This window comes from Catharus ustulatus, chromosome 7 (genome assembly GCF_009819885.2).
Source record: "Catharus ustulatus isolate bCatUst1 chromosome 7, bCatUst1.pri.v2, whole genome shotgun sequence".
NCBI lineage: Eukaryota > Metazoa > Chordata > Aves > Passeriformes > Turdidae > Catharus > Catharus ustulatus.
Genome location: NC_046227.1, coordinates 5,420,300 through 5,446,638, shown reverse-complemented (window position 1 = coordinate 5,446,638; position 26,339 = coordinate 5,420,300). Strand labels below are relative to the sequence as shown.

At 39.9% G+C, this 26,339-nt stretch overlaps 1 protein-coding gene across 6 annotated transcripts in view; it reads left to right on the top strand.

The window, feature by feature from the left end:
• PCNT (pericentrin) overlaps positions 1–26,292 on the top strand; it is a 69,438-nt gene extending 43,146 nt beyond the window's left edge. For 4 of the 6 annotated variants that reach the window (XM_033064435.1, XM_033064436.1, XM_033064438.1 and 1 more), the window contains 21 exons: positions 2,125–2,295; positions 3,447–3,599; positions 4,040–4,210; positions 4,472–5,584; positions 7,364–7,888; positions 8,581–8,677; positions 9,100–9,254; positions 12,050–12,247; positions 12,473–12,646; positions 13,205–13,400; positions 14,413–14,626; positions 15,119–15,269; positions 17,044–17,760; positions 18,267–18,547; positions 18,808–18,907; positions 20,740–20,904; positions 21,635–21,873; positions 22,990–23,078; positions 23,760–23,922; positions 24,437–24,564; positions 25,904–26,292. In XM_033064435.1, the coding sequence (XP_032920326.1) occupies positions 2,125–2,295; positions 3,447–3,599; positions 4,040–4,210; positions 4,472–5,584; positions 7,364–7,888; positions 8,581–8,677; positions 9,100–9,254; positions 12,050–12,247; positions 12,473–12,646; positions 13,205–13,400; positions 14,413–14,626; positions 15,119–15,269; positions 17,044–17,760; positions 18,267–18,547; positions 18,808–18,907; positions 20,740–20,904; positions 21,635–21,873; positions 22,990–23,078; positions 23,760–23,922; positions 24,437–24,564; positions 25,904–25,947 (5,244 nt within the window). In that variant the 3' untranslated portion in view covers positions 25,948–26,292. The remainder of the gene's footprint in view (positions 1–2,124; positions 2,296–3,446; positions 3,600–4,039; positions 4,211–4,471; positions 5,585–7,363; positions 7,889–8,580; positions 8,678–9,099; positions 9,255–12,049; positions 12,248–12,472; positions 12,647–13,204; positions 13,401–14,412; positions 14,627–15,118; positions 15,270–17,043; positions 17,761–18,266; positions 18,548–18,807; positions 18,908–20,739; positions 20,905–21,634; positions 21,874–22,989; positions 23,079–23,759; positions 23,923–24,436; positions 24,565–25,903) is intronic. The other 2 variants (XM_033064437.1, XM_033064432.2) reach the window with 2 other exon arrangements.
• The last annotated feature ends 47 nt before the right edge of the window (positions 26,293–26,339 follow it).

Genomic DNA, 26,339 nt, shown 5'->3' with positions numbered 1-26,339 from the left:
TTTTTTCTGTGGTTTTATCCAAACATACAAAAACCTTGCCCATTTAACTTCTGTCTGTCTTGGAGTGGGTGGAGACTGTGGTGCTGCTTGCTGTTGGCAAGTTGCTTTTTTCTCTGGAATCTTGGCTTGCTGTTAAACAGGCTTTCTTCATCCATGTGAATTCAGGATATTCTTTTGGTTGTGTGACTTTCCCCATCAATTGGTGTTTTGTAAATGTCTTAAATAAGCCAAACTCAGGCACTTTTGAGTTTGGTTTTTCTTTTTTCTCCCCAGAAACTAATTCATCTCCAATCTAAACAAGGGTGTACTATTCAATTTGCCACCTGAAAGCATTGTAATAGCTTGTCTTGAAGCAATTTTGTGCAGTAAATAAGTTCCAGTGGAGCTCTAAGAACAATTACATGCTGTGGCATTTTTCTTTAAAAGTACACTTGATGTGGATGGTAACTGCAGGCTTTTATTGTCCCCCAAAGTCCAACATATGGAAAATGCATGTATTGCAGGTGATGGAGAAATAAGAAATAGGTCTGGAAATAGAATGTCTTTGAATATAGAACAGTTTGTAAGGAATTCTGAGTGAAGTCCCAGCTAACAGATTGATTTGCCCAGCTCGTGTGCATGGAGCAGGTCTTTGTTCTGTCCTGTTCCAATTCCTGTCAGTGGCTCAGGTTGCTGTTATGTGACATTGAAGCTCCTGGATCAGGTTGTCTGGAACAATTGTTCATGCTTTTGAATGAGATCTAAAAAGTGGGGCTAATTTAGGGAGCCTGCTCTGCTGTGGATTTTAGGATTCATGGAAGAAGACACCACATTAGACTACATGTGAAGGACAACCCAGGAAGTTTTACAGTGTAGGTACATTATATAAAGCCCTGATTTTTTTCCTAGTTTGCCACTGGATTTGGCTGTGTTGCTGTAGCAGCCTCAGGACATGGCAAGTGGAGAATGCCAGGAGGAGCTGAGCTCCTATGTGCAGAGCTGTACTGACACTGCACACTTGCAGCCTTGCTGTCCAGGAAAGGCAGGGACCCTGCAGCTAAGGCAGCCCACTTCTGCAGCAGTCTGAATTGTATATTGTTGCTGAAGAGTTCTGGTCAGTGATCAGTGTGGTTTGGGTAATGCTTTTTAGTTGATAAAAAACAACAACAGAAAGGCTCTGCTGTTGCTTGGGGTTGGTTTGGTTTTGTGTGTTTTTTCCTGAGGGGCTGGTTGATAACAGGTTTCATGCAAGGGCAAGAAAAATTTCTGGTTTTCCCTAACCTTTTGATACTATAACACAGCATTAACTTTGCAATTAATTTTTTTTTTAATTGCTGCTACACTCAGTTGACAATCAGAAGATGCTGGCCATGTGCTCTGAATCTTAGATCTCTTGAACTAGAGAAAACATGGTTAAATTTATGTATTTTTTGCAATTCATACAATTAATCTAAAATAACCTGTTAAAGATCTGTGCATTAAACTATGGACAAAGTAAATGTTGAATAGCAGAGGCAATTACTGCCTTAGGTTTCTTGTCTTGTATTAAGTACAGATATATATGCTTATTGTTTGGACAATTCCCAAGTGAACCTTCTTCCTGACCCAGCTCCTGAGAAGGACTGGGACAGGAGGAGAATCAAAAACCAATTAAAAATAAAATAAGCTATGGTAGCTTGGCAGATCACAGGTTGGACAAACTTAGTGCTGCTTAATCACATTCTCACAGAACTTAATGTATTTGTGAGGAGATTTTGATCTACCCAGAACTCTTTAATTTCTTAAATTGTGTCCATCTATCAAATTTAGTTTGGCATATATATGGTATCATAATAAATTTGGAAATGGCTACAAGAACAAACTGTTATGTTCTTAAACATGTAAAATGCTGTGTAACTGAGTATAGCTTATCACTGAATGCTAAATTTTCAGAAGTTGTTAAACCTGGATTACAAAAAATAAAGGGGTGAAAACTTAAATGAGCCAAAACCCAGTTGTTTTGAATTCCTGTTTTGTTATAGACCACTGGGATTATCTTATACTGGGTTTGTCAGTGTCCATGAAGTGTTTCAGCAGGATTGTTCAGGTTAAGTAGGTTTGTATACTGCCAGCAATAAAGTCTAACATTGAAAAATCATTTTTCAGGATAAAGAGGCATTGCAGCAGCAGCAGTACAATAACCTGATCCAGATCTCAGCCCTGCAGTCCAAACTGGATGAAGCAAGGCACAGAGTGCCAGTGGATGGCAGCTCTGCCCCAGTGCTGAAGGAGCAGCTCCAAGCAGAGCAGGAAGCACTTCAGGCCAAGGAGAGAGAGGTGAGGGCTTTGGGAGAATTCCATAGACTTGGAGTTGCTTTGGCCTCAGCTAACCTTCCTTTTTCTTGTTGTGTTCTGTGTCCATCTCCCTTCCTGCTGGAAACAGTCTTGTGATGATTCAGGTATCTCTGAGACTGCTCAGTACTATTTGTAAACTGATTTTTCTTTCCTCCCAAAGTTGAAGTAGGTAGGTAAGTTTTTGTTTGAGAGTGAGAGAGAATTATTTTAAGACCAGAAAGGGCAATTACCCATAATGGTACCATTTAACCTGGTTTGAGAGGATGTTTGTGGTGAGTTTTTCTGTCAAGCTAAGAAACACAGAAATTGCTCACAATATCTGGAACTCTTACTGGATTTACATATATAAATGCATACACAATATATATGTATACATATATAAATGCATACACAACATATACTGTAACCTATATGTTTATACTATTATAATATTTGTGATATAGAAACATAGTTCAGCTAAGGATGTGTAAAGAAGAAAAACAAGAGTGATCCTTCAGTCAATTGTACACCAGCTTTACAAGTGCAGTACAAGATAATAAAAATTAATTTCTCAAAGATGGAATTTCCATTTCTCTTATGAAGTCTGATTTCAACAATCATAATTCCCAAAGCCACTATACCTTGCTACCCATTAATGCAAGAGATGATGCAAACAATGGATGGCAGCGTCCCACTGCAGAGAAAAGTGTGGTTATTGAATCATCTCTTTGTCTGTGCTGTTGGGATTGGCACTGCAAGGCTCATTTCTGGCTTTCTGGGAAGATAAGGATGGTGCTTATATTGACTGCTTGTCATTGTTGCACATCAAATTCTAATGTCTCATATTGCTACATCAAATTATATCAGTCAACCCTTGATCACTCACAATACCGAATAATGGCTCTTTTGTGAGCAGATTTTCTTAAAGAGAACAGAAACCCACCTTTGCAGCACTTTGGTTTTGCAGATGAGGAACTGGAACACAAGCTTCTCTCTCTGTTTTTATGTCTCGGGTGTTTTATTAATGCAGGTTGATTAGAGTTTGAATCATTGAATTTGCTGGAGTTACTTGTCATTAAATAATACGATGAATGAAGTTTTATCTTGGAAAACTTAATTGAAACAGCTATGCTTTTTGGTTTTTTTTTTTTTAGATTGCAAGCTTGCTAGAACAAGTAGAACAATATAAAGAGAACTTGAACAAGAAAGATGAGGAGATATTGCAGTTGAACTTGCAGTTAGAGATACAAAAAAACTTGAGTGCTTCCAACATCATCCAGCTTCAGGCAGAGAATGCACACTTGCAGGTAGGTTCCTCTAGCTTTAGTGTACTGCTAAAATGTCAGACCTGCTTTCTTAAATGCTGAGGTATTCATCTCATGATATTGTAAACAGATATTTGGGTTGTTTCCCTTGCCATCAGAATGTTGCATTACCTGTACAAGACTAATGCTGGGTATCATAAAACCAGTAAAGCCAAAGCCTCCCAGTATTCTAGATTCATGGTTGTAGTATTATCTTTTACAGTGATTTGATTTAAATCAAAAGCTAAGGTTATTTTCTGGCTTGGGGCAGTCTAATACAGTGGTGCAAACTCAAAGAAGCTGTAGTTGAGTTGTAGAACTGAGCTCTTCACCATTGTAGTAAAGAGGAGAATGTTTATATAAAGTCCCTAGTTCTGCTCTGCCATTAGGTTTAGAGAGAAAGTCAGTCCTTTCTAATGAGATCTTTGTTTTTTTCTGGTCAGGAGGATCTAACAAAACTTCATGTCAAGCAAAGCCAGGACCTGGGTATTAGTGATTGCTCAGCTTTGTCATTCCCACAAGCACTGCTTGAAGAAAAGAATCAAGAAATCGATCACTTGAATGAGCAGATAAAGAGACTTGAGCATGAGCTGCAGAATACTCTGGAGAATAAAGTAAGAGTGCTTACTATATGTTCATTGCTTGATTTTTGCAGGAAGCTAGGTAAGCAGATTCTCATTGTAAATGAAATCTTTCTGATAATTCTGTTTGGAAAGTAGAGATTATTTTGAGAAGTCACCAGCTGAAATGTGTGGTTCTTCCTGCTGTTAAATGTGTGATTTAATGCCTCTGTGATTCAGAAGAGAAATATAAACTCCACATGCAATAATAATTGCCTACATACAGTAATATTCAGTCCTTATCCTTTTGCTTAGGTTGCAGAAGACCAAAAACCTGAAATTGAAGAACTCAGATCAGTGGTGGAACACCTTCGCCTTGACCAGGAGAGGCTGCGTAAGGACAGGGATGAAGAGGTGGAGCAGCTCCATGGAGTAATTGAGAAGCTTCAAAAAGAGCTGGCACAATTTGGACCAGTATGTCATGAAGACAGTGACAGCCAAGTTTATTTCTATGAAGCTGCATTGGACAAGTCAGTGGAAAACCTTCAGAATGAGTTGAAGAAGGGACTGGTAGCTTGTCAAGGCGATGCTGATCCAAACAGAGGAAACACATCAGTACTCTCCCAAGTGAGGGAACTTCAGGAGGAACTGGAGCTTGTCTCAGCTTCTAGAGAAGCTCTGCAGCAGCAAATGGAAAAGAAGGAATTGCAGCTCAAAACAGAAGTGGAAATTTTGGAGAAAAAATGCCAACAGTTGCAAGAATCATCAGAGCAGTCTCTTGCAGAGCTCACCTCCCTGAGAGCCCAGCACCAGACACTTCAAGAACAATACAGCCTTTGCCAAACTCGTTTGTCTCAGAGAGAGGCTGAGACAAAGATGACTGCATCTCGAGTTCAAGAACTTGAAGATAAGGTGAGAGAAAGGGAAGCAAATATTCTAGAGAAAGAGATGCAAATAAAGACAATGGCAGATCAAAGAGAAGCTGACACAACTGAGCTGCAGTACTTAACAGAAAAGGCAGCAGAGCTCCAAACAGAGTTGGAAAAGAGAGCTGCAAGTCAGGCACAAGATATTTACCGTCTTCAATCGGAAATTTCTAGACTTGATTCTGAGGTGCAAGCACTGAATCAGAAAGAAGTAGCTTACCTGAGAGAAATCAAGGAACTGCAGGGGAGCACTGCAAAACTGAAAGGTGAAATCAAGGTCCAGCTGAGAGAGCTCGAAGCCTTGCGATTGGAAAGAGCTGAAATTCTTTCACAGCTGGAGTCTTGCAAGCTGGTGGAGCAAGTAGGTCATGAAGAGACTCAATTCCTCAAGCCTTTCTGCCAGAGTAAAAGAAAAAATGTAGCCCTTAAAAATGGAATGCAAGAATTAGAAGCAAATACTGATCAGTCATTTGGAGTATTGCCTTCCCCTACTGATAAACTGGTACATTATTTCATTTTTAATAGTATTGTTTGTTGTGGAGATTTATTTAGAATAATTCTAGATTAATAGATTAAATACATTTTACTGTTTTTACCTGTGAGAGTAGTTAGTAGGTAATATCTCTCTCTTTCCACCTGTGAGCTCTTCCCAGATTTTTTTTTTTTCTTCCTGACCTATTGAGGGTGAACATTTGCAAGCCAAGCAATAAACCCACTATGAGCTACCAAGACTGTTTGCCATTGTTCATGGCCGTATTGGAGAGATACTTGAAAACACTTCATCATGTCTCCTTTTCTTTTCAGAAATTCTTATTTACTATGACTCTTTCTTGTAATCATTCTGAATGTTGTCTAGAACTATTTGCTGCAAGTAACCTAATCTTAAATTCTTATTAAAGCACTCATTTTCAGGACCCAGGTGACCATTTTTTCAGAGAGCTGTAGAAATCTGTCATGCTGGCTTGCAGAGGTGATAAGTGCTAGTTAAGAGGGCTTATATGAAGAATTCAGGTATACAGGAAAGGAAAAACATTCAGTGTCAGGCTTATGTGGATTTTCAGGGCCCTGCTTGGCAGTATGTTATAATAATCACCTAAGGTAGATGACTTATTTAAAGAAATGACAGAATAATTGCTATGTGTGACATGTTAATTTTTAAAGCAGAAATTAAGAGTTGTAGCTATGCAAAACATGTGATCATTCCAGGTGTTTATATTTTTATTTGTCTGGAATTTCAAGTTTGGAGCAGTGCCATCAGTGCCTGGGTGACACTGTACGTGCAGGGTCTGCCCCAGAAGTCCCTCAGGGAAAGGAAATAGGTGGGAAAAGTGTTCAATGATCCATGCAGACCATGGAATGTGTCTGTACAAGGCAAGAGAATTCCAGTCCAGTGGCTACTGGATCATGTTTATACATGTAGGGATTGTCAGATCCCTGTTCAGAAAACAGAAGCAGTTTAGGATCCAGTCAAGAGAGAATTGATGACATTTTGAAGGATTATCAGGGAATGCTGGCATTCTGGGGACAGTTAAATTATTTAAAAATCGCTTTTCAAGTAGAAACTCAGACTCTGAAAGGTTTGAATTGATGTTTATATGTCAGTATATGTATTTCCATGTTTAAGTGCAGGAAGTTTTAAAGCAGGCTGTGGAGGGATAATTATCAAAATTGGAGAATATGTTGAATCAAAGTAAATAAAATTACCATGTCTTCAAGCATTCATTACAATAGACTTTTTTCTATTAATCTAGCTCATTCTAGTATTAGAAAAAGAAAAATACAGTGTCCTTAAAGGAGCAAAGAACCCCTCCTAGTAATGCTTGGGTTCCAAAGTGGAAACAGTGTGGGGGGGAAAAAAAGGAAATGTATTAAAATGAAAGCTGGAGGAGCAACAAAATGAGTAAAGTCCTGGCAGCTACCACTAGGCTTAAAACAGAGGATTAAGAAGGATGATTAACACAAAAGGATTAAGGTGGTGGGCTAAACTACAACCATTATTCACTGTATCTGACAGTGAATAACTAAAAAAACTAACAGGTATGAAGAATTAAACAAAATTTGCATGTTGACAAATTTAAACTAAATTAAAATATCTTCTCAAATAGTGCATTATTTACACTCAGTCACAGAATAAGAGGTTAAAAGAGTAATTTTATCTGAAAATTACTTAGATAAAGCAGTTGAAGAAAAAAACAGTCAATGCTAAAAGGCCTTTAAGTGCATGTTTCTAAAATCATGCTCAAATTCCAGTAAGCAATTAACATGTGCTATTTCATTATAGGAAAAAGATGAAGTTGTGTTTGACTTGACAATTCACAATAAAAATCCCAAAACACAGATTAAGCAATCGCAAGAAAATATCTTGTGCCAGGAGCTGGACATGATCCACAGCTCTCAAGGGGATCAAAATTTGAAAAAGCATTGCCAGCAAATGTTGGAAATTCACCAAACCCCTGATTCACCAAAACACGATTTGAGCATAGACAAAAAGACTCCAAAAGATTTCCAGAATCTAATTGCAAGTATGTCTTCGTGGGGCTCACCTGAGATCATGAGAAAGCAGGATACAAGCATGGAACTTCAACCAGTGCTTCACCTGACACCCTTCTCAGAAGCTGAAAACACAGATTTTCCAATTCTGCACACAAGGTCATCCCTGCAAGGAGATCATTCCATATCCCTGGGCTTTTCTAACCTGGATGAACATGGCAGTGGGGATGCAGCAGTGGGACTAGGTAGAAAATCTCCAGCTTTCTCTGAAAGTACTTACTCTGTTGATGATGATGAAGATATGGAGAAGTTCCTGGTAAGTGATATTTCATTTCTGATTTAATTCTTACTAAACAAGACTGCTCAGCCCTGTCCCTCTGGGATCATTGAGGGGCCAAGAGCTCCAAGTAGTAGAAACCTACACACTGCTGGGAGTAGGTCCAAAGAAGTGCTGGACATCCAATTATTAGTTCCTCTTTTCTGTGATAATAACTGATAAATTTGTGATAACACAACGTGTCAAATTGAGGTAAACCTGTAAAACCTTTGCTACCACAGTACTCAGTATACTGTAGCAGCTCCCCACTTCTTCAACAATCTGTTGTGGAGTGTTAGAAGAGACTCTTTCAAAACTGGAGAGCAGAGGCTTTTCTTTTTAATGGAAATTTTTTATATATTGTATACGTATATATTGTCTGTATTCTTTAATTTCACAGAAAGATTAAGTCTGTACTTAAGAAAATTTATCTTTGGCTGTTTATTTTTGTGGCCTTGCTTTGATGGGTAATTAAATATAAATACATATATCTTCAGTCTATTAAAAGAGGAAAAAGTGAGATGGAATGGCTTCCAGAGAGCACCAATGTTGCATTAATTATGGTATTTGCTATCTCTAACACTTGGATCAAGTAGGCGTATGCTAAAATCCACACTAGTAAAAAAGTTGACCTAAATGCAGAAACCAACATTCAGACAACCAAAGTAACATGAAAAATTTTTATTCTCAAGCAGATGAGAGAAGCTGATAACCTGACTTTAACTCCTTCTGATTTACAAGATGATGAAAGATCAAGATCATCTGCAATGAGTGATGGATGTGGCAGCAGTAAGTTGAACTTTGTAGATTCCTTTTACCTTGTGTGAACTTCAGCATTAAAACCTGTTTCTCCTTTCTCCCATTTTCTTTTACTGTGGTCTTTTATTGGAAAGCTATGCTAAACTCAGGCAGGTTCTTTGTTTATAAACATATATATATATTTATATTGTGCCTGCTTTTACCTTTTCATCTACATACAGGACAGAGGCAAGGGATTTAATTGAGTCCTGGCTTAACTATAACACTTTCTCTGGTTCTGAAGGCAACTTACTGATTTTTAGCTTAAGTTAGTTGAGTTCTCAACCAACCAACTCAACCTGACCCTGCATTCATAGAAGCAGAAGAAATCATGGTTACTCTGCAAATGATTGTTCTGGTTTCAAGTTCTTTCCATGTTTCTAACACTTTGTGGGGATTGTCTCTTCCTTCAGACACCAGCTCAAATTTGGCAGCTGATCTAAAGCAGGAGCTACAAACATCAGATCACCTAGATGCCAATGTCATGGCTTATCTGCGATACCGGGCCATGATTCCAGATATTATGGAATCCATGAAAGAAAAGGAAATACTTTCACCACAGATGAAGGTAATGTATGATTAATATAAGCATACAAATATTTTTGACAACAGAAATTAAATGGCAATATAACATAGCTGCTACTTTTACACTGAAAACTGTTCTGTAATGGTTTAAGCTTCAGGTTGATTATGGTTCTTGTCCTTGCATCTCTTCTGACAGCATTGCTGACATTAGCTTGTATTTGCTGGAATTGAACTGGTTTTGCTAGGACAGCACTTGAGCTGTTTCAGAATGTGGGGGTACAAGGACTGCTTATTCTGCTTTATGGGTTTGCCTCAGAGGCTTCACAGAAAGTTTTTTCAGAATCAACCATAGCTGGCTGACATCATGCTCCTCTGCCTGTTCTTGTCACCCTCATGTGATGGAAAAGTGTGGAAACACCATTGCAAGGTGTGTAGGGATAGGTCAGAGCCAGCTCAAGCAACATGAGGAATATACAGAAGACTGAGAAGTGAGTTTTCACTCTAGTCAGTAAGGAAAGTTGAAGAAAGTATATGCCTAGAATTCTTTGGTTTGCTGAGCAAGCTCTCAGCCATTTCAAAAATTCCAGCTACAGAAAGGGAGAAATTCTCATCTGTGAGAGAATACAGTAGGATACAGTGGGTTCTCAAGTAATAAGAAACTAGAAGAAATACCCTTCCTAGAAAGTGAATGCTGCCTCCTAATATGCTTAGCAGGTTCCTCCAGCTTGCCCAGCACAATGCAGAAGGACTTGTGAATTCAAACTCACTCAAGAAAACTGGCCCAGCTAACTCACAAGACGGAGACTGGGCCTTTATCACTGCTCCAGTCAGAAGGAAAATCTTTCCCCTATCTTGATAAGAGACATGATGCTCTAGGGTTGGAGAAGGAAGAGCACATGGAGTAACTGTTGGGATCCAGGAAAAGCCAAACATGCAGAACTGATGAAACAGTCTGCTGGTACTAGAAGCAGTGCTACCAGAAGAGCCCATCAGGTGTTAGTAACTGGAGATTCCCTACTGAGAGGTGCTGAAGCACCCTCTTGCCATCCAGATACTTTCTCTAGAGAAGTTTGTTGTTTACCAGCAGCTTGTGTTTGTGGTATCATTGAGGCTGCCAAGCTGAGTGAGCCCTACAGACCTGTGTAGGGCCTCATAGCACTGTAACAGGACAGTTCAAAGGTTTGGGACTGTGGGTGATCTTCTCTATCTTCCCAGTCAGAGGAAGGGGACCAGGATAGAGGTGAATCCCTGTCTGTGTAGTTGGTGCAGTACTCAAGGTGTTCATTTTTATTATCATGGATTTACCTTTGAGAAGCCAGAAGTGTAGGGGGCTCATGGAATTCACCTGACCAAGTGGGACAAGAGTGTCTCCACCAATAAGCAGGCCAAACCTATAAGGAAAGCTTTGAATTAGATGAGGAAGGGACTGCAGGAATGAAGTCCCTCCTATTATGAGAGAATATCAGATTCAAGACCACCAGAGGAACCTGGACATAGGTAAGTCCATGGGACCCAAAGACATGAATCCCAGGGTCCTGAGGAAATTTTGTAGTTGCAATTGCCAAAACCCTCTCCATCATTTTTGACAAGTCACAGCAAAGTCCCCAGTGACTGGAGAAAAGGAAAACATAGCACCCATTTTTAAAAAGCTTAATAACAAGCACCCTGGAAACTACAGATCTTTCAACCTCACCTCATTGCCCAGTAAAATCATGAAATGCATTGGACTTAAATACAAAATTTCTTGTGATAAGACGCTGGCACAGAGAGGTGGTGGATCCTAAGAAGTCAATCCCAGAATCCATTCAAAATGAGGTTGGATGGGGCTTTGTGCAATCTGAAATAATAGAAGATGTTCCCCATGCCTGTCACAGCAGAGTTGGACTAGATATGGTCCTGAAAGGTCCCTTCCAACTGAAAATCACTCTGTGATTCTATGTCTAAAAATTCTATGTCAGAGACTTCATGGAAGAAGTGAATTTTATTTTACCAAAAGAAACAGATTTTTTTGTCCCTTTCTTTTGTGGACCATCAGTCTAGACTTTATTGGCTGTAAAATCTGAGTGCATATTCCAGTACTGAATGTTGAGTTTGAACACTTTACTGTGCTTTTGATGTTTATGTTGACTAAAGATTTTCATTGAATATTGAAGTAATCACTGTTTTAATTCCAGTGACAGAAAAGCAACTCAAGTTTGTTAAAAAGTAATTTTTTAAAAAGTGCAAGGAAAGAATACCACGAGTTAAATAAAAGTACTCTGTGTTGTTGTTAAAGTGCATAGCAATGAGGAGCAGCTCCACATGGAGGCTGGGATATTTCTGGGGAGATGTGTGTAAGAAAAGGATTTAAATCTCCAGTGCTTTTCCTTGAAAAGAGGCCAGGAAACATCTGTGCATGATGTAATAGTTTGTGAACAGGGAATTTATTTGTAAGATATTATTTGGCCTGACAATGTCAGAGGAAACAATTTCCACTGTGTAAGTTATTAAAACTGGTTATTTTGGGAGTTGATATTTGTACATCATTTGCTAAATTAAGCCAAGGTTGTCTAAATCCATAATTCAGTTTTCTGGCATCACTGGTTTAGTAACATAGCTTCAGACTTGATAGAATTTAATTTATTCCCAGGGAAGTCAGCTAAATGGTTCAGAAACAAAGGTAAAGTACAACCCTTTGGCATAAATAATAATTTATACATAATTGCATCTTAGTGTGTTGATACAGACACTTTACTTCTGTTGTCTAGTGCTATCCCATCCTACTCTTACACTGCCTGGATGCTGATGCCTGTTTGCTAACATTATCCTTTTGGTTTTTTGGTTTTTTTTTCTTCTCAGGCTGTGCTGAAGATGGTGTATGAGGAGAGCCGCAAAATATTGGCTTTGTCAGAGCATCCCTTTGGTTTTAGGGAGCTGAAAAATGTCCCCCAGACCAGAGTGGCAGTGGAGGGCTGGCAGAAGGAGGGATTATCCCTGCTGGATGCTATCCAGTCACTGAAGGATTACCTCAGCAAGGTGGCAGATAGAGGAGACAAGGTATGGCTATACAATACCCTTTAAAGCAGGTTATATATATATAGAAATGTATATTATGTATATTAATGTATTATGAGGCTTGTGTGTGTATATATATAAGGAGTAATGGACAGTACTCTTTAAACACTTTTAAACATGCTTAAATTAACAGACATACTCTTATGGTATGAAAGATGCTGGGTTAGAGGTTGAGAGAGATGGCATTTAAAAAAAAATATTTTGCAGGAAACATCAGGTGTTGCTGCTGACTGGAGAGGAGAACTTCTGCAAGCAGTACAGAGTGTGTTTGAGAAGGAGAGAAATGTGATGCAAATTGAATTGAAGTCTCACTTCTCCAATCCTGCATCTGGGGACACAAGTTCATTAGGGGAAAAGCTGGAGTATATAATGAAACAACAAGTACGAAAAGCTCTTAAAAGTGTACTGCTCATAAATCACTTCTTTATTCTCTTTTATTTTTAGGGGTTTTTTTTCGTTTTTATTGCTTCTGTTGTTAAACCTTGTGTGTTAATGCAATGGGGTCAGTAGCTTTTAGAGTTTCTGTTGTGGTAGCATTTTTCTTGAACTCTGTACATGGTGTTACAGAGCCTACTGATTATTTTAGCTGGCATCAAGAAAGACACTGATAGTGAATAGGAAATACTTGGTTTAATTCTTTCCCTTCTCCCCATCTGTCTAGAACTTCACAGACCTCTCTTCCAAAGGGTATACGTTGAACTAAGTCTACATCTGGGGTTTTTTGACCATAATATTTAGTTTTTAGGTTGTAGTAATTGTTATCTATAAACTCAAGTTTCTTTTTTACATAATGTTAACATTTTGCATTAATGCAAAGCATGAACTTAGTATTTGAATGCTTCTGTACAAAACTTGTACTGCAAGAGTTTCCTTAGCATTTATCCTTGCAGAAGATATGGAAATAGCCTTGTAGTTTGAATAGGCCTTGATTTGTTTCAGGAGGAGCAGAGGCAGATGGTTGTGGAGCACCTCTTCTCCTCAGACAGGAATAGCCTGCTGTCAGAAATCCAGGACCTGCGAGCTCAGCTCCGCATGACACATCTCCAGAACCAGGAGAAGCTCCAGCAGCTACAGGAAACCCTCACCAAGGCTGAAGATCATGGCAACAAACAGGAGCACCAGCTCCGGAGGAAAGGTAATTCTGGCTTTCTCAGTTCTTGTCTTCTACAGCAGCTCCTTTTTGCCTCAAAGGTAAAAGGCAAAAAAAGGTGTCTTGCAAAGAAGTGGATGCTGTACAGTTCCTCAGCTTTACTGAATGCACTCAGGCTGCCAGTTCGTTCTCATATCAGTAGTTACAACAAATCTATGAAAAGCAAAGAGAAACTGTAAAATAACCCAAAGCAACAGAACTGAAATGGTGTATGCATGGAGAAAACCCAGCACAGGGAGTAAAACCCGTTTGTTTGCAGAGAGTTGTTTATCTGTATATTTGCTAGTATAAAATCACAGAATCATTTAGGTTGGGTAAGACCTTTAACACTGTGGAGTCCCACCACAAACTGTGCCAAGCATACTGTTAAACCTTGTTCCTGACTAAATAAGCAAGCCTTGGTTTTCTCAGCAGGTTCCCTTGATGTAATAAAGAAGTGCAAGTGACCTTGGTCAAAAATAAACATCTCTCTTCAAAGCAAAGCACTACTTTTTCCTTTTTGTTTTTCCATCACTATCATTCAAGATTCAGCCATGCACTAGTCCGATAGAGAGGAAAGTTTTCTGGAAATCCAGAAATTTATTGCTAATTTTATTTACATAATACTGTAGACATAAGTACATTAATTCTTTTTATGTACTTATCAAACAGGAACCTCCAAATTTAGGGGAAGTTATTTCTCTTAACTCACTAGCCTGAACAGAGCTGGCAAAACAGGTTCTACATAGTGATTCCTGTCATAAAACATTTATGTAAGTGGATAAGTTTGTTTAATGAAGTTTAAAATCCATTAGTGATAATACAGAATATCACAGTGATAGAATCATAGTGTTTGTGCATCTTCCTGCTGATTCTTCTCATGTTTGAAAAGTGATTAATTCTTCAGACAAGAACACTTCAATACAGCTGATTTTATTTTTCCTAATTTCAATTAGTGATATCATATTGTCAAGGTCTCTGTAACATAAATAACTGTTGCAGTGTTTTCTTACCCTAGTTGAATTACTGGAATATAAGCTTCAGCAGGAAAAATCTATCGTAAGTGACTTGCACAGCACCCTCTCTGAGGAGAAGAAAAGAGCCTCTGAAACATGTGATCTCCTGAATCAAGAAAAAGCATCCCTGAAATCAGAGCTTTCTGGAAGTAGGCAAGAGAATGAAAGGTTGCAGAAATCCCTGGAAGAGCTTCGGAGGGAAATAAATCATTTACGGTGAGAAGTAGATATATTCATTTACTTGATTTATCAGCAGGTCTGAAAGAGCTTTATACTAATTGGATCCATAAAGGGCTTAGCACTTGGAAACACATGGAGGAAAACCAGGGTCTCTCACTTTTAAGGGTTATGTTTTCTTTACTAAATTATGTCATCTTGGGTATGTTCCTTTCCCACTCCCTTCTCAGTGTATGCCAATATTTTGCTTTCGTCTTGCAGGACAACAGCTTTGCTCTGCCAGGATAAATAACCTATCTCTTAATTGTTACAAAATCGAGCAATTCTAGCTTGGCTTGCAGGGAGGTAAATGTTTTCAGATGCTAACTAGCTATGACTTGAAAACTGACCCTCTTTAGGAAGAAGAGAAACCATATTAAAGGAACAAATCAATAGAAAGAACTCAGAGAAACCAACCCAAAATGTCTTGCTTGTGATGCTGGTGAAGCATGTTCTGTTCTGAACATCAGAATGTTGTTTTTAACTTTGCAGTGCTGAATTGGAAAAAAAACAAAAGGACTTGGAAGCTGCACTCGAAGACTTTCAGGCTGAGCAGCTGAAGGGATTAGAGCTGCGAGGTTGGTTTGAGGAACAGCAGCGTCAGCACAGGAAAGCAGAGGATGAAAAGACAAAGGCCATGGAGGTAACGCCCAGCTCCCCTGGGGCATGACGTCAGCTGGCAGGTTATTTGTGCAGTCTTCACCTCCACTGGTTTTTGTTTAGTCGCTGTGAAAACCCCCAAACCTATTCTGAATGTGCATCGTGTCTTTTTTCACAGAGTTAAAGCTTTCAGTTACTTTCATTACTTGCACATGCAGAAATAAACCAAGGTCAAATGCAGTGTTGCTTTGGGGTTTTTCTCCACATTTTCTTAGTGTTTTTTCCTTTCCCATTTCCCCCTGTTGTGTGCCGGCCCTTGCTGAGTAGGGACAGCCAGATTCTGCAGCTGTGTAACTGCACCCTTAATTCCAGAGCAGATTTACCACGAGGGTGTGAGGCATATGATCTGAGATTATAAAGAAAACCACCCAGTGATAAATGGGTTTGGCAGAGTAAGAGGAGCCTTTTCAATATAATATGTATTTTTGGAGGTTAACCAAAGTCGTCTTGTTCCCTTCTAAATTGAACAGAAAACAAGTGAACAGCTTTCTTTCCAACACTGTAATAGCAATGACTCAGTGCTTAAAAAGGCCAACAGTAAATGGGAAAGGAGGAAGATTTAGCATAAGCCATTTATTAAACCCCCAAACTTAACACTCTCAAAGAACTCCAAACAATCCTACTTAAATTCCCTAAGTGACAAAACGCAATTCTGAGCATTTAATTATAGTCTGGCTTCTCCTGTCACCTTCCTGGTAGGTGTTTAGGTTTGTGAGTGATTTTTGTTGGGATATTTGTTACTGCTGCATTACTGGTTAGGAAATGCTGCTACCACCCTCCTCCTTTTCAGAAACCTGCTCATGCAAGGAAGACAGAGTAGCCAAGGAAAGGAGAAAAGTGCTTTGCCCTGGGGCTAGCTGTTGGACAGATTAGTCTGGCATTCACAAATTTTTATTGAAGCCCCATTATGGAAAACTTCTGCCTTTTAGCATCTGACCTGGCTTTCTAGGAGATAACAAGTGGTGATGGTTGGGTGAGGATAGACCTCCCTACTAGGACAGCAGTGCCAACTCTGACTGTCTGCAGTGCCCTACACTGCCCCTTCAGTTCCTGCCTTTCCTTCTGAAGAAAGGCTGCCTCCCAGAATGGACCTAGGAAAGGATTCTAAAGGGAAAGAGGGTAGATTTAGTTTAGATAAAGGGGAGAAATTATTTCCTGTGAGAGTGGTGAGGCCCTGGCACCCAGATTACCCAGAGCAGCTGTGGCTGCCCCATCCCTGGAAGTGTCCAAGGCCAGGCTGGGCAGGGATTGGAGCAACCTGGGATAGTGGAAGGTGTCCCTGCCCATGGAAAAAGGTGGGAATGAGATAGTTTTAATGTCCTTTCCAACCCATACCATTTTGTGATTATTTTTATCAATCTATACTCTGTGCTTTGAAGAGATGGGCTACCAAGTCCTGAAGCTTTACATCTATTCTTACTGCTTAGATTTTTCTTTTTAAAATAACTGGGCTATTGCTGTTTCAGATGTTACTTATTAATGGGGCTGAGTGATGTAAAAAGTAGTGATTTCTTAATGAGGGTCTTACTAACAGAAGAAATAATGTACTGGCAGATACATTAACATGATAGTTTTTGGGTTTGTTGCTTGGTGCTGTATTTCTAAGGAGCATTTTTCTGACACTTAAAATTTTAATTTAAACTTTTTAATACCTGAACTACTCTAGTTAAGTCTTGAATATTGCTTTGGATAAAATAGGAGGTTGAAAACTGCTAGATAGTGCTGGAATATTAATGTCTTCTCCCCCTTGTGCCCAGGAGCTGCAGGCTGCCCTGGATGTGCAGTCAGTGCAGAATTCCCAGCTGGCTGTGTCCTTGGAGCATGAGAGAACAGTCACAGATAACCTCCGCAAGGAGCTGCAGATCGAGCACTCCCGCTGCGAAGCCTTGCTGTCCCAGGAGCAGAGCAAACTGAGGGAGCTACAGAAGAACTTGGATGCTGAGAAAAACCATTCCATGGAGCTCCTGGATTCCTTGAATCACGAGCGTGTTTTGACAGAGCAGCTGACAGTGAGAGTGAAGGAAGGTGCTTCCTGTCAGCACAGGGAGTCGCTGCTGGAACAAGCCTTTGTCAGAGAGCTCCAGGCCCAGCTGGAAGAGGAGAGGGCCAGAACTATGGAGCTTGCTGCTGTTATTGAGAAAATGCACCAGAAGGCCATGGTGTCCAAAAGGCAGCTGGAGGCTGAGGTGCAGATTTGCTATGAGGAAACCCAGAAGGAGAGGGAGGTCAGTGACAAACTGCGAGCCACCCTGGAGTCTCTTCAGGCACAAAAGCAAGAGGTGATCCGGTCCTTGGAGGCCCAGAGGGAGAGAGAGATCAAGCTGAAAGTTGACTGGGAACAACTGCAGTCACTCTTCAAACTGCTTAAAGAGCAAGATAAGAACAGGAAGGAGGAGAGGGAGAGAGAGCGGAAACAGCAGCAACAGATAGAGCTGCAGAAACAGAAGGACTGGCAGAGAGATCAAGAGAGACTGGTGAGAATGCTCTGCCTTCCTTACACTGAAATAGGCACACACTGGGATTTAACTCTCTGGATGGTGTTCTATTGGAATGTTTCCTTCTGTTAAAGCATTCTGAAAAATGCTTAAATGAGCTCTTCTGCTTTTCTGAAACGTGACTGTTTTCAAGAGATTGTGTCTGTGTTTATTGTTGATGGAAGTTGATCTTTAAGTTTTTGCCTGTGCTGGCAGGATGGAACCAAACTAGATTTCATGTCATTGCCATTATTTTGAGCTAGGATCCCAGTCATGGCTTGAGGCAGTATTGGTTTCACCCTGGGTTTCTCCTCGGGTGGAGACAATGCCCACTCCAGTGTCATTAAATGGCTTTCTGGTGGCTCTGGAAAGCAGAGCTCCAAGCCTTCCCCCAAAAGTGGTCTGGCAGTGAAGGAACACCCAGATGGATATGCTAATTAGGTGTGCTGACACATAAGTGCATATAAATAAGATGCAATTAACTACTGCTTACTCTGTTCAAACAGCAAAACTTGGAACGTCAACACCAAAGGGATGAACAAAGAATTAAAGAACTGCAGGAAATACTGGCAGTATTAAAAGAAAGAGAAAGAAATCCTCCAACTCCAAACTGTCAGGAGGAACTCTCCTGTACCTCAAGCAAAGATGGAAGTGCCACACAGCCTCTGACAAAAGAAACTGAAAAACCCCACTTGCAACAGCAGCAACAACATCTGGAGAAGATAAGGCAGCAGTTGGTCTTCGTGGCTGTGCACCTGAATGAGTTCATCTATAAAACTCTAGATAAGTGAGTTCATAAAATAGCACTTTGCTTTCCATCCTGCTTGTTAACTTGTGTGGATCATGGCTGAGAGTCCCTAGTTCTTTTAATTCTTAAAAATTCACAGAACTTGCTCATTTCTCTGTGTATTTGTAGTCATTTGTGTGGCAAATATTGCGTAAGTAAAGCCTCAGAACTTTAAAGGTCACATGGGGAAGAAGCCATTAAATGTGTGTTAACATTCTTACAAATCAGCCTGATCCTGAAAAAGTATTTCTTCCTAACAGAACAGTTAACGATTGGTCTGCATCAAATGAAGAAGCTGTAGCCTCTTTACTGCAGACATTAAAAGAACTAAAATCAGATTTGTCTCCTCCTACATCTCAGGTAAGGAAAATATTAATGTATTTTGATGTCCAACTCTTTTATTGTATTGCAGCATCTGCTTCTGAGAGCATTTTTTCCCAGATATGCAACGTGTCCAAGGATCACAAACTTTGTGATGTGTTGCTGTAGCTTCTTTATGCATCCAAACAGTTGTTTTTCACCAAAATGCCAAGTACTGTTCAAAAAGCACCATAGGGTTTGTAATCTCAGGTGGGCTGTTCTGACCCAAGGCTGCAGTATTGCATATATCTTACAGAAGCCCAGGGATTACCAAACCAAGATCAGGTCTATTAATACAAAATACATAAACCCTTAACTTTTAGTTTCCGTCTAATTCCCCAAATAACTGCAGTTTTATGTCTTTCTCTTGCAATAGACAGAGATGTATGACTGGCTGATACATGAAAAGGTTTTTCTATCTTCTATTCACAAGTCTGATGTGTGAGAAGCTGCCTTGACATGTTGCAGCTCTCCCTGTGTCTACCTGCTTACAAAATTCAGTTAGTATTTTCCTCTATCATCTGTGCAGCCGCAGAGGTGGTGGCCAAATGGATCATCTCCAGCCTCTTCTCCAAGTTCATGGGCTTATTGTGGTTAAGCCTTTCTCTCACAAACTTTTCTAGCTGTCAGCTTTAGACAAAAGTCTTGTTGGAGCAGAATTCTCTCCTTTGGGGACTGACCATACAAAAATAAAGGAACTCAAGTTTTCTGACTTAAATTTTGTTTAACAAAAAAAAGTGTTCAGTAGAGACAGACGCCTTTGTAGAGCTTAGGAGCAAAAACTCCACCTCAATAACTTTTCTTCTGTGGGCACAAACAATCCCTCCTCTCTGCCCCCTTTTCAGGCTTTGTTTTTTCTAATTTCTCCTTTAAGTTACTGAACCACATGCTCAGGAGACCAAAGGAATTTTCTGCTGTTCCCCCCTTGAGTTGCAATAAATTGGGGAGTATCAGACAGGGAACTTGGCAGAATGTGAGCATGGAAAATCTGTGCCAATTGAGCTGTCTGGTCAATCAGCTGCCAAATAGTGCAGTAGAAGTCAAAGATGTAGATGACTCATGTAGAACTCCTTCAGATATTACATATTGAACTGAAATAAGTTCTAGGAGAAACTGGGGTCAGTTGTTTGTACTGGCTTCTCTAATGTATAGATTTTATTTCAAGGGATAAAACATCAACTACCTTTAAATAAAATCTATTTCTTTTGTCATCTACTGCATCATGCACTGATGTAAGTGGTGACCAGTAAATTTGTAGTTGATACAAAGGGTTATGAAGGCAGGACTTTCATGAAGAATTGAAGCTGAACTCCTGGGTCTCATTCCTACAAAAGACAACTTACAACAAAACTCAGTTTCACAGAACCACAGCATGGTTTGGGCTGGAAGGGACCTTAAAGCCCATCTTGTTCCACCCCCTGCCATGGGCTGGGACACCTTCCACTACACCAGATTGCTGCAGACCTTGTCCACCCTGGCAAGCCACAGCTTTTCTGGACAAGACGACTCTCAGAACTGAATGTGTGATTTTTCAGAATTTTTCACAACTTGTTTTTGTTGTATGTGCAGCTTGTTTTTGCATGTACACAGACATCTTCCCTATTTCTGTGCTGCCTGTGGATGTAGGAGAAAGATGAAAGTCAGAAGGGCTTTTCATGCATTTCAGTTCACCATTGTGCTGCTTAACACCTGAATACCATTGCTGATTTTCAGGGTCATTGTTATGTTTTAATTTGTCATAAAGTTGGGTTATTACTCAGTTTGAGATGCTTGATTGTGAAAGTAATGTGCAAAACCCATTGTGGCTCACTTCCTTTAGGTTTCTGTTTTAGATGAGATCTACAGGTGATGCTGACCCTGTTCAAGAGCTGGAAAGAGAGGCTTGGCAACGAGAGAGGAACATGCTGCAGAACATGCTGAAACAGGCAGAATCCCAGCTAGCTAAAGCCAATGCTGAAATTGAAAACAAACCAGTGGCAGAAACTTCCAATCCTAAGGTAAAGTCGTGGGGATAGCCAGCAAAGGGGTCTCTGGAGCTTGGAGAGCCAGCAGAGTCACAACCAGGAGGTTTCAATCTGAACTGCTGGGGAAAAAAGGGATCTGTCAGATTATGGTATTCGTCTTTCCCTTACTGCTGTAATCTTCAGTTGCTGTTTTAAAAGGTTGATTTTCTAGATAAACAGTTTGATACATTATTTTAAATTGGAAACTTTTCCCATCTGTACCTCATCAGTGAAATTCCTTTGGAACTTTCTCAGTATTAGACAGGAACTTGCATCAAAAGTAATCTGGGTCTTTGGAATTTCTGTCCACTCTTAAATGAGAGGGAGACTTGGATCTCTTGTCTAAGCATGAAAATAGAAAACACTCATTTTTAATCCTTGCTGAATAATCATAAATACTTATTATTTTTCTGACACTGATTGTAAACAAATCTGATAGGCATCTCTCCCACCGTGCTTTCTGGTTAATATATTTTTTAAGCAGATGTATTTTCTTTATTAAAGAGTTAAACCATTTTAGAGTTTTGAGTATGACAATTTTGCTTGAAAACATTCAGGAGATTTAAAGAAGTCTGACACTCCAAATCTGGGTGGGGTTTAGCAATGTACAGAATTGTTTTGGCTGCCCTTGTGTCCTCAGTCTGGACGTTTGACCTGAGAACACCTTGTGGCTGGCTTTTTGCAACAGTAACTGTGAAAAAATTGAATTTTTTTTTTTCCGCAGTTGCAGAGATTATATCGAAAGTACATTCGAGCAGAGAGCTTTAGAAAGGCTCTGGTTTATCAGAAGAAATACCTCTTGCTGCTGCTTGGTGGGTTTCAGGACTGTGAGCAAGCAACTCTCTCTCTGATCGCCCGCATGGGGATCTATCCTTCTCCTGCAGACCTGCAGCTCTCTGCATCACACTCCCGGCCTTTCACCAAGTTCAGGTGTGCAGTCAGAGCCATCATTGCCATCTCAAGGTAAAGCCAAAATACTCCCCTGTCTCTTACATGTCATGTTTTCTTGGAAACCTAAAAAAATTTTAGTTCCTGTGGCTTATCCCATATCAATATTAAACAGAAGCAATCTCCAGAGCTGGTTCAAGCATGACTTGTTAGCTGAGTTTGATCTGTACTAAAGATTTGTAAGAAGCATCTTTAAGATCTAAGAGGGTAGATTTAGATGGGATATTGGGAATAAATTTGTCCCTGTGAGGGTGGTAAGGCACTGGCACAGGGTGCCCAGAGAAGCTGTGGCTGCCCCATCCCTGGGAGTGTTCAAGGCCCGGTTGGACAGTCTTGGAGCAGACAGGGGTAGTGGAAGGTGTCCCTGCTCATGGCAGGAGCATGAAACAAGGTGGGCTTCTTTAGGATCCCTTCCAGCCCAAACCATTCCATAATTCTAGGAAAAAGCTACCCAGCTGCAATATATTTGGGAACCAATGTACAGCATTACAGTCCTTTGGGGCTGACCCTTAGCTCCTTGGTCTCACTGAATAGTCTGTCTTGTATCAGAATGTGATCTGCCAGGAATGGTTTTCTCTGGAATCCAGTAGGGTGTTTCATTTGGTGTGATTCTGTCATGCTCTGTCACTATCAATTGGGTTTTGCTAGCTGTACATGGGACAACATGTTATCTCCCAATGGCTTTAAGCCCATTTAATGGGAAAAAAAAGGCATTTTTAAATGTAATAGGTAGTTATTTCTGAGCAATTTCGTTGTCTAGTTAAAATTATTACTAACAGGTTTCTATCAGCAGATGACACAGAGTCTTTGACATTAATAGCATAACAGCAAAGGCTGCAGGACATACAAACTGTGCAGTAACTTCCAAACTCCTCCTCTCAGGTAGAATGAGCTCTTTGGAGATTAGGAGCAGAGCCAAAACAAGTTACAAGTCTTTTCAGCAGTTCAAAGATCATTGCAGGGTAAAATGGGATAAGCCAGCATTCCAGAGATTGAATTTAAAGAATTCTGTTGTCATTCCCTCAACAATTATTGCTTATGTTGCTTATTAGGTTCTATACCAACAAATAATAAAATTTAATGTATTTCTGCTTATTTTTAATGCTTGTACAAATTTGTTTTCTTGCCAAGGTTAAAGTTTTTGGTGAAGAAATGGAACAGAGTTGGCAGGAAGAGCACACAGGGTGAAAGCATCTCTCACAGTATAGGAGGTAACACAGGTGCATGTTTGGACAAGTACATTGTTTTCTTTGTAATTTCTCTTCAGTGATATGTTTCATTTCAAAACTAAACCAAAGTGGGAAAATCTGTTTGTTTTGCCACTATCCATCTGTAGAGTAAATGGATAGATCATCTGATGCAGGTCAATCCAGACTTGAGTTACTTGAGGGACACTTGAGTGTTCTTTGAGTTACTGATGAGTGCCTTTGTGAAAATTCCAACAAACATCTTAATGCAGCACCCAATACTGGGGAACTGTTGCCCTTAATGTAAAATTCCATTACTTTTGCATTTTCAATGCTAAACAAAATCCAGTTTACTGTGTTTTTCATTACCTGGTACCTGTGTAATTTTCACTGTTTCCAAGTTGCTGGAAATACTTTACAAGAAAGCACTACCTTTGTACATAAACCCACTGTGGTATGATTCCTCAGGAACTTGAATCCTCAGATGCTGGATTTTCTACCTCAGTACAAAATAGCATCATAATTCTGTTAAATATGGTTACAACAAAAAAACCCACACAAACCAAAAAAGCAGTTAGCTGTAGCAAGTGTATTTACCTGCATTTAAAACCAAACTTAAGCATACTCTGTTGTCATTTTCATGGGGCTATTTGATGTGTTAGCCTGTTCAATGGTTCTTAGTGCATATTTTTGAACCATTCATATTTACCACAGCTTCTGGTGCTAGAACAGAAGTCCTCAAAGAGCAGCAGCCCCCAGCTGTTCCTGTCAGCTCTCCCCCTACCCAGGACAGGGACACAGGGCTGTATCACAGAACCAGCTGTGCTACAAGATTCACAAGCCTCTCCCCACGATCCTCCTCCCGCTCACAAAACAGGTCAGTCTGCAAAAATGGGAGATGTTTCAAATTACTGTATTGTATTGTGGTTTTTTTAACTTTGCTGAGTGGTTTGGGGGGACAGACTGTGCTTGTCACAAACAACCAGGTAGTTTTCTGGTTTGCATGGAATGCAGCAAAACATTTTGGAGAGTTTGAGACCTGCAAGCACTTCTAAAAGATTTAATTCTACCCCACCCTATTGCTCTGTCATGGCATGTGTCTGTTTCTGACAGCCCTGCTAAGAAAAGCACCTGTATGATATGGAACAGGGTATTAATAACAGCAGCTCAGTTTGAGTGGATTAGTGGTGGCTCAGGTCTGATGTAGATCCATGGTAGGCTAAATGATGCCTGCTGCTGCTCTTGTTTCCAGGAACAGCTGTACAGATGGAAGGAGTGGTGGTGGTTCCAGTTTTCTTTGCCCAGAGAATTCCTGACTGTATGAATGTAACTTCTGGGTTTATTTGAGAGTATAGCATGAAAAGGAGAAAATAATTTGTTCTCTTTTGAAGATTGCATCCGTCCCCAAGTTCAGCTCCAGGAAAGTCCCTTGTGCCCCCTCAGGATCCTGAACAGTCACTCACAGAATATATCCATCGCTTGGAGGTGATTCAGCAAAGGCTGCAAGGGTTGCAGCCCGGTAAGAGCCACCTTCTTACCCCTCACAGCTCCTGCAAGTCTGGACTGCTTTTCACAAGCTTCTTTGTACACACTGCCAATAAAGAGCATCATTTTAAGCAATAATTATCATTAATGGGGGGTAACAACTAAGCCAGTCTCTGGAAGGAAATCTTTCTGAATCGTATCTAAAACTAGTCCAAGTGTGACATTTCTCTAAGTTCACAGTGAAAGAGATAAGACTGAATAATTTCATGTGATTTCTGCCCCCCACTCCTGTTCCCAAGTGTAAATAAGCAAGTGTGCAATTTAAATGAAGCTGTGTATAGAGTTAATTTGCTTTAAAGTCAAACATAGCTGTTGTAATAGCTGAACAGGGCTTTCTCTGCAGCATAAACTTTAATGCTTCCCTTATTTATCACTTCCTTATGTTCATAACAGATTTTTGAAAAAGATTTGGAGGCTGGTAAATACAGCCATCTAGTTCTAAGGTTTATCAAAGAGCACACAAAGGATTGTAGTGGCACTTAGCTTTGCTATTTAAAACAGTTTCACCTAATTTCTAGACCAAATTTACTTAGTTTAATTAGTCTTAATTACCTCCTCTTGTTACATGTTGGGTATAGCACAGAAACACTTGTCCTGAGGAGGAACTCACAAATCATTGTCACATCATCTTGAAATCCTGCAGAGTTTGGGAACTGTGACATTGTTCTCAGCAGGACTTTACCTAGAAACTTTATTACCATGACTTTTTGGGTTTGTTTGTTTTGGGTTTTTTCCCCCAACTACAAATATCAGCTGCATGGCTGATACAGATAGATAAACAGATTTTAGACTTGAAACCTGTCAACCTTTATGGAAGTAACACATTTTGTTTCATTCCAAGTGGGGAATAAGTACTCCACAACTAGGACACCATGACCAGCACTTCTATGAGAAGTGCATATTATTTCTGTCTTTTCCGTGTTACCAGGATGATGCTAAAATCTTTAGAACAGTGCTGTCAGCCAAGTGATTTCCCAGTTCCTAATGAACTTCAGGATATCTACTCAGTGACAAAGCCTTTCCTAGCAAGGTCTAGGAAATCACCACAGGAGTGACAGAATTGAGCTGTCATTGGGGGTAAAGCAGACCTGTGATGGAGCACTGGTCCCAGGGTATGAAGGTTTGCTTTGGCAGATATTTTAGGCTTTCAAATCCTGTTTGGGATTGCTCCTAGGTGCCTCATGAAAATTGGAATTACTTTCAGTGTAACTCATATGAAGTGCTTTGTGGAAATAATATGCTGCTAATTGTATACTGTTGCTTCATAACACAAGCAGTTTTCTAATACTGATCTGTTTTTTTTTTTAATTTAGGGCAAGTGCTAGGTTCACCTCAGCAGAGAAACCTAAAGAAGTGATGGGAATGCTTGTGAAATCTGTCCTGCAAGTTCCTGCTTCCTCTGAGTTGGTTCTCACTCAACAGAGGCACTTGGAATCTCCCTTGCAACTGAATCAAGGGCAGTGCTTTTACAGCAGATTTTTATATGACTCTTTTTATTATATTTTAGTATTTTAAGAGGGAATTACTTTTCACTAAGAACAATGTTTTACATTCTCATGTGAAATTAAGTCAACAGCTGAAGTGTGCCTGCATCGCTGTATTGTAAGCTGCAAAAAGTCTGTGGTGTTTATTTTTCTATAGTGTATAGGTGGATTCCTTGTAAAAAAAGTTATTAAAATGGCATTTCATTAGTGAATTCTTACATTGTGTGGTTGTTTATTTCTGCTATCTGCTATAAATGTTTATTTC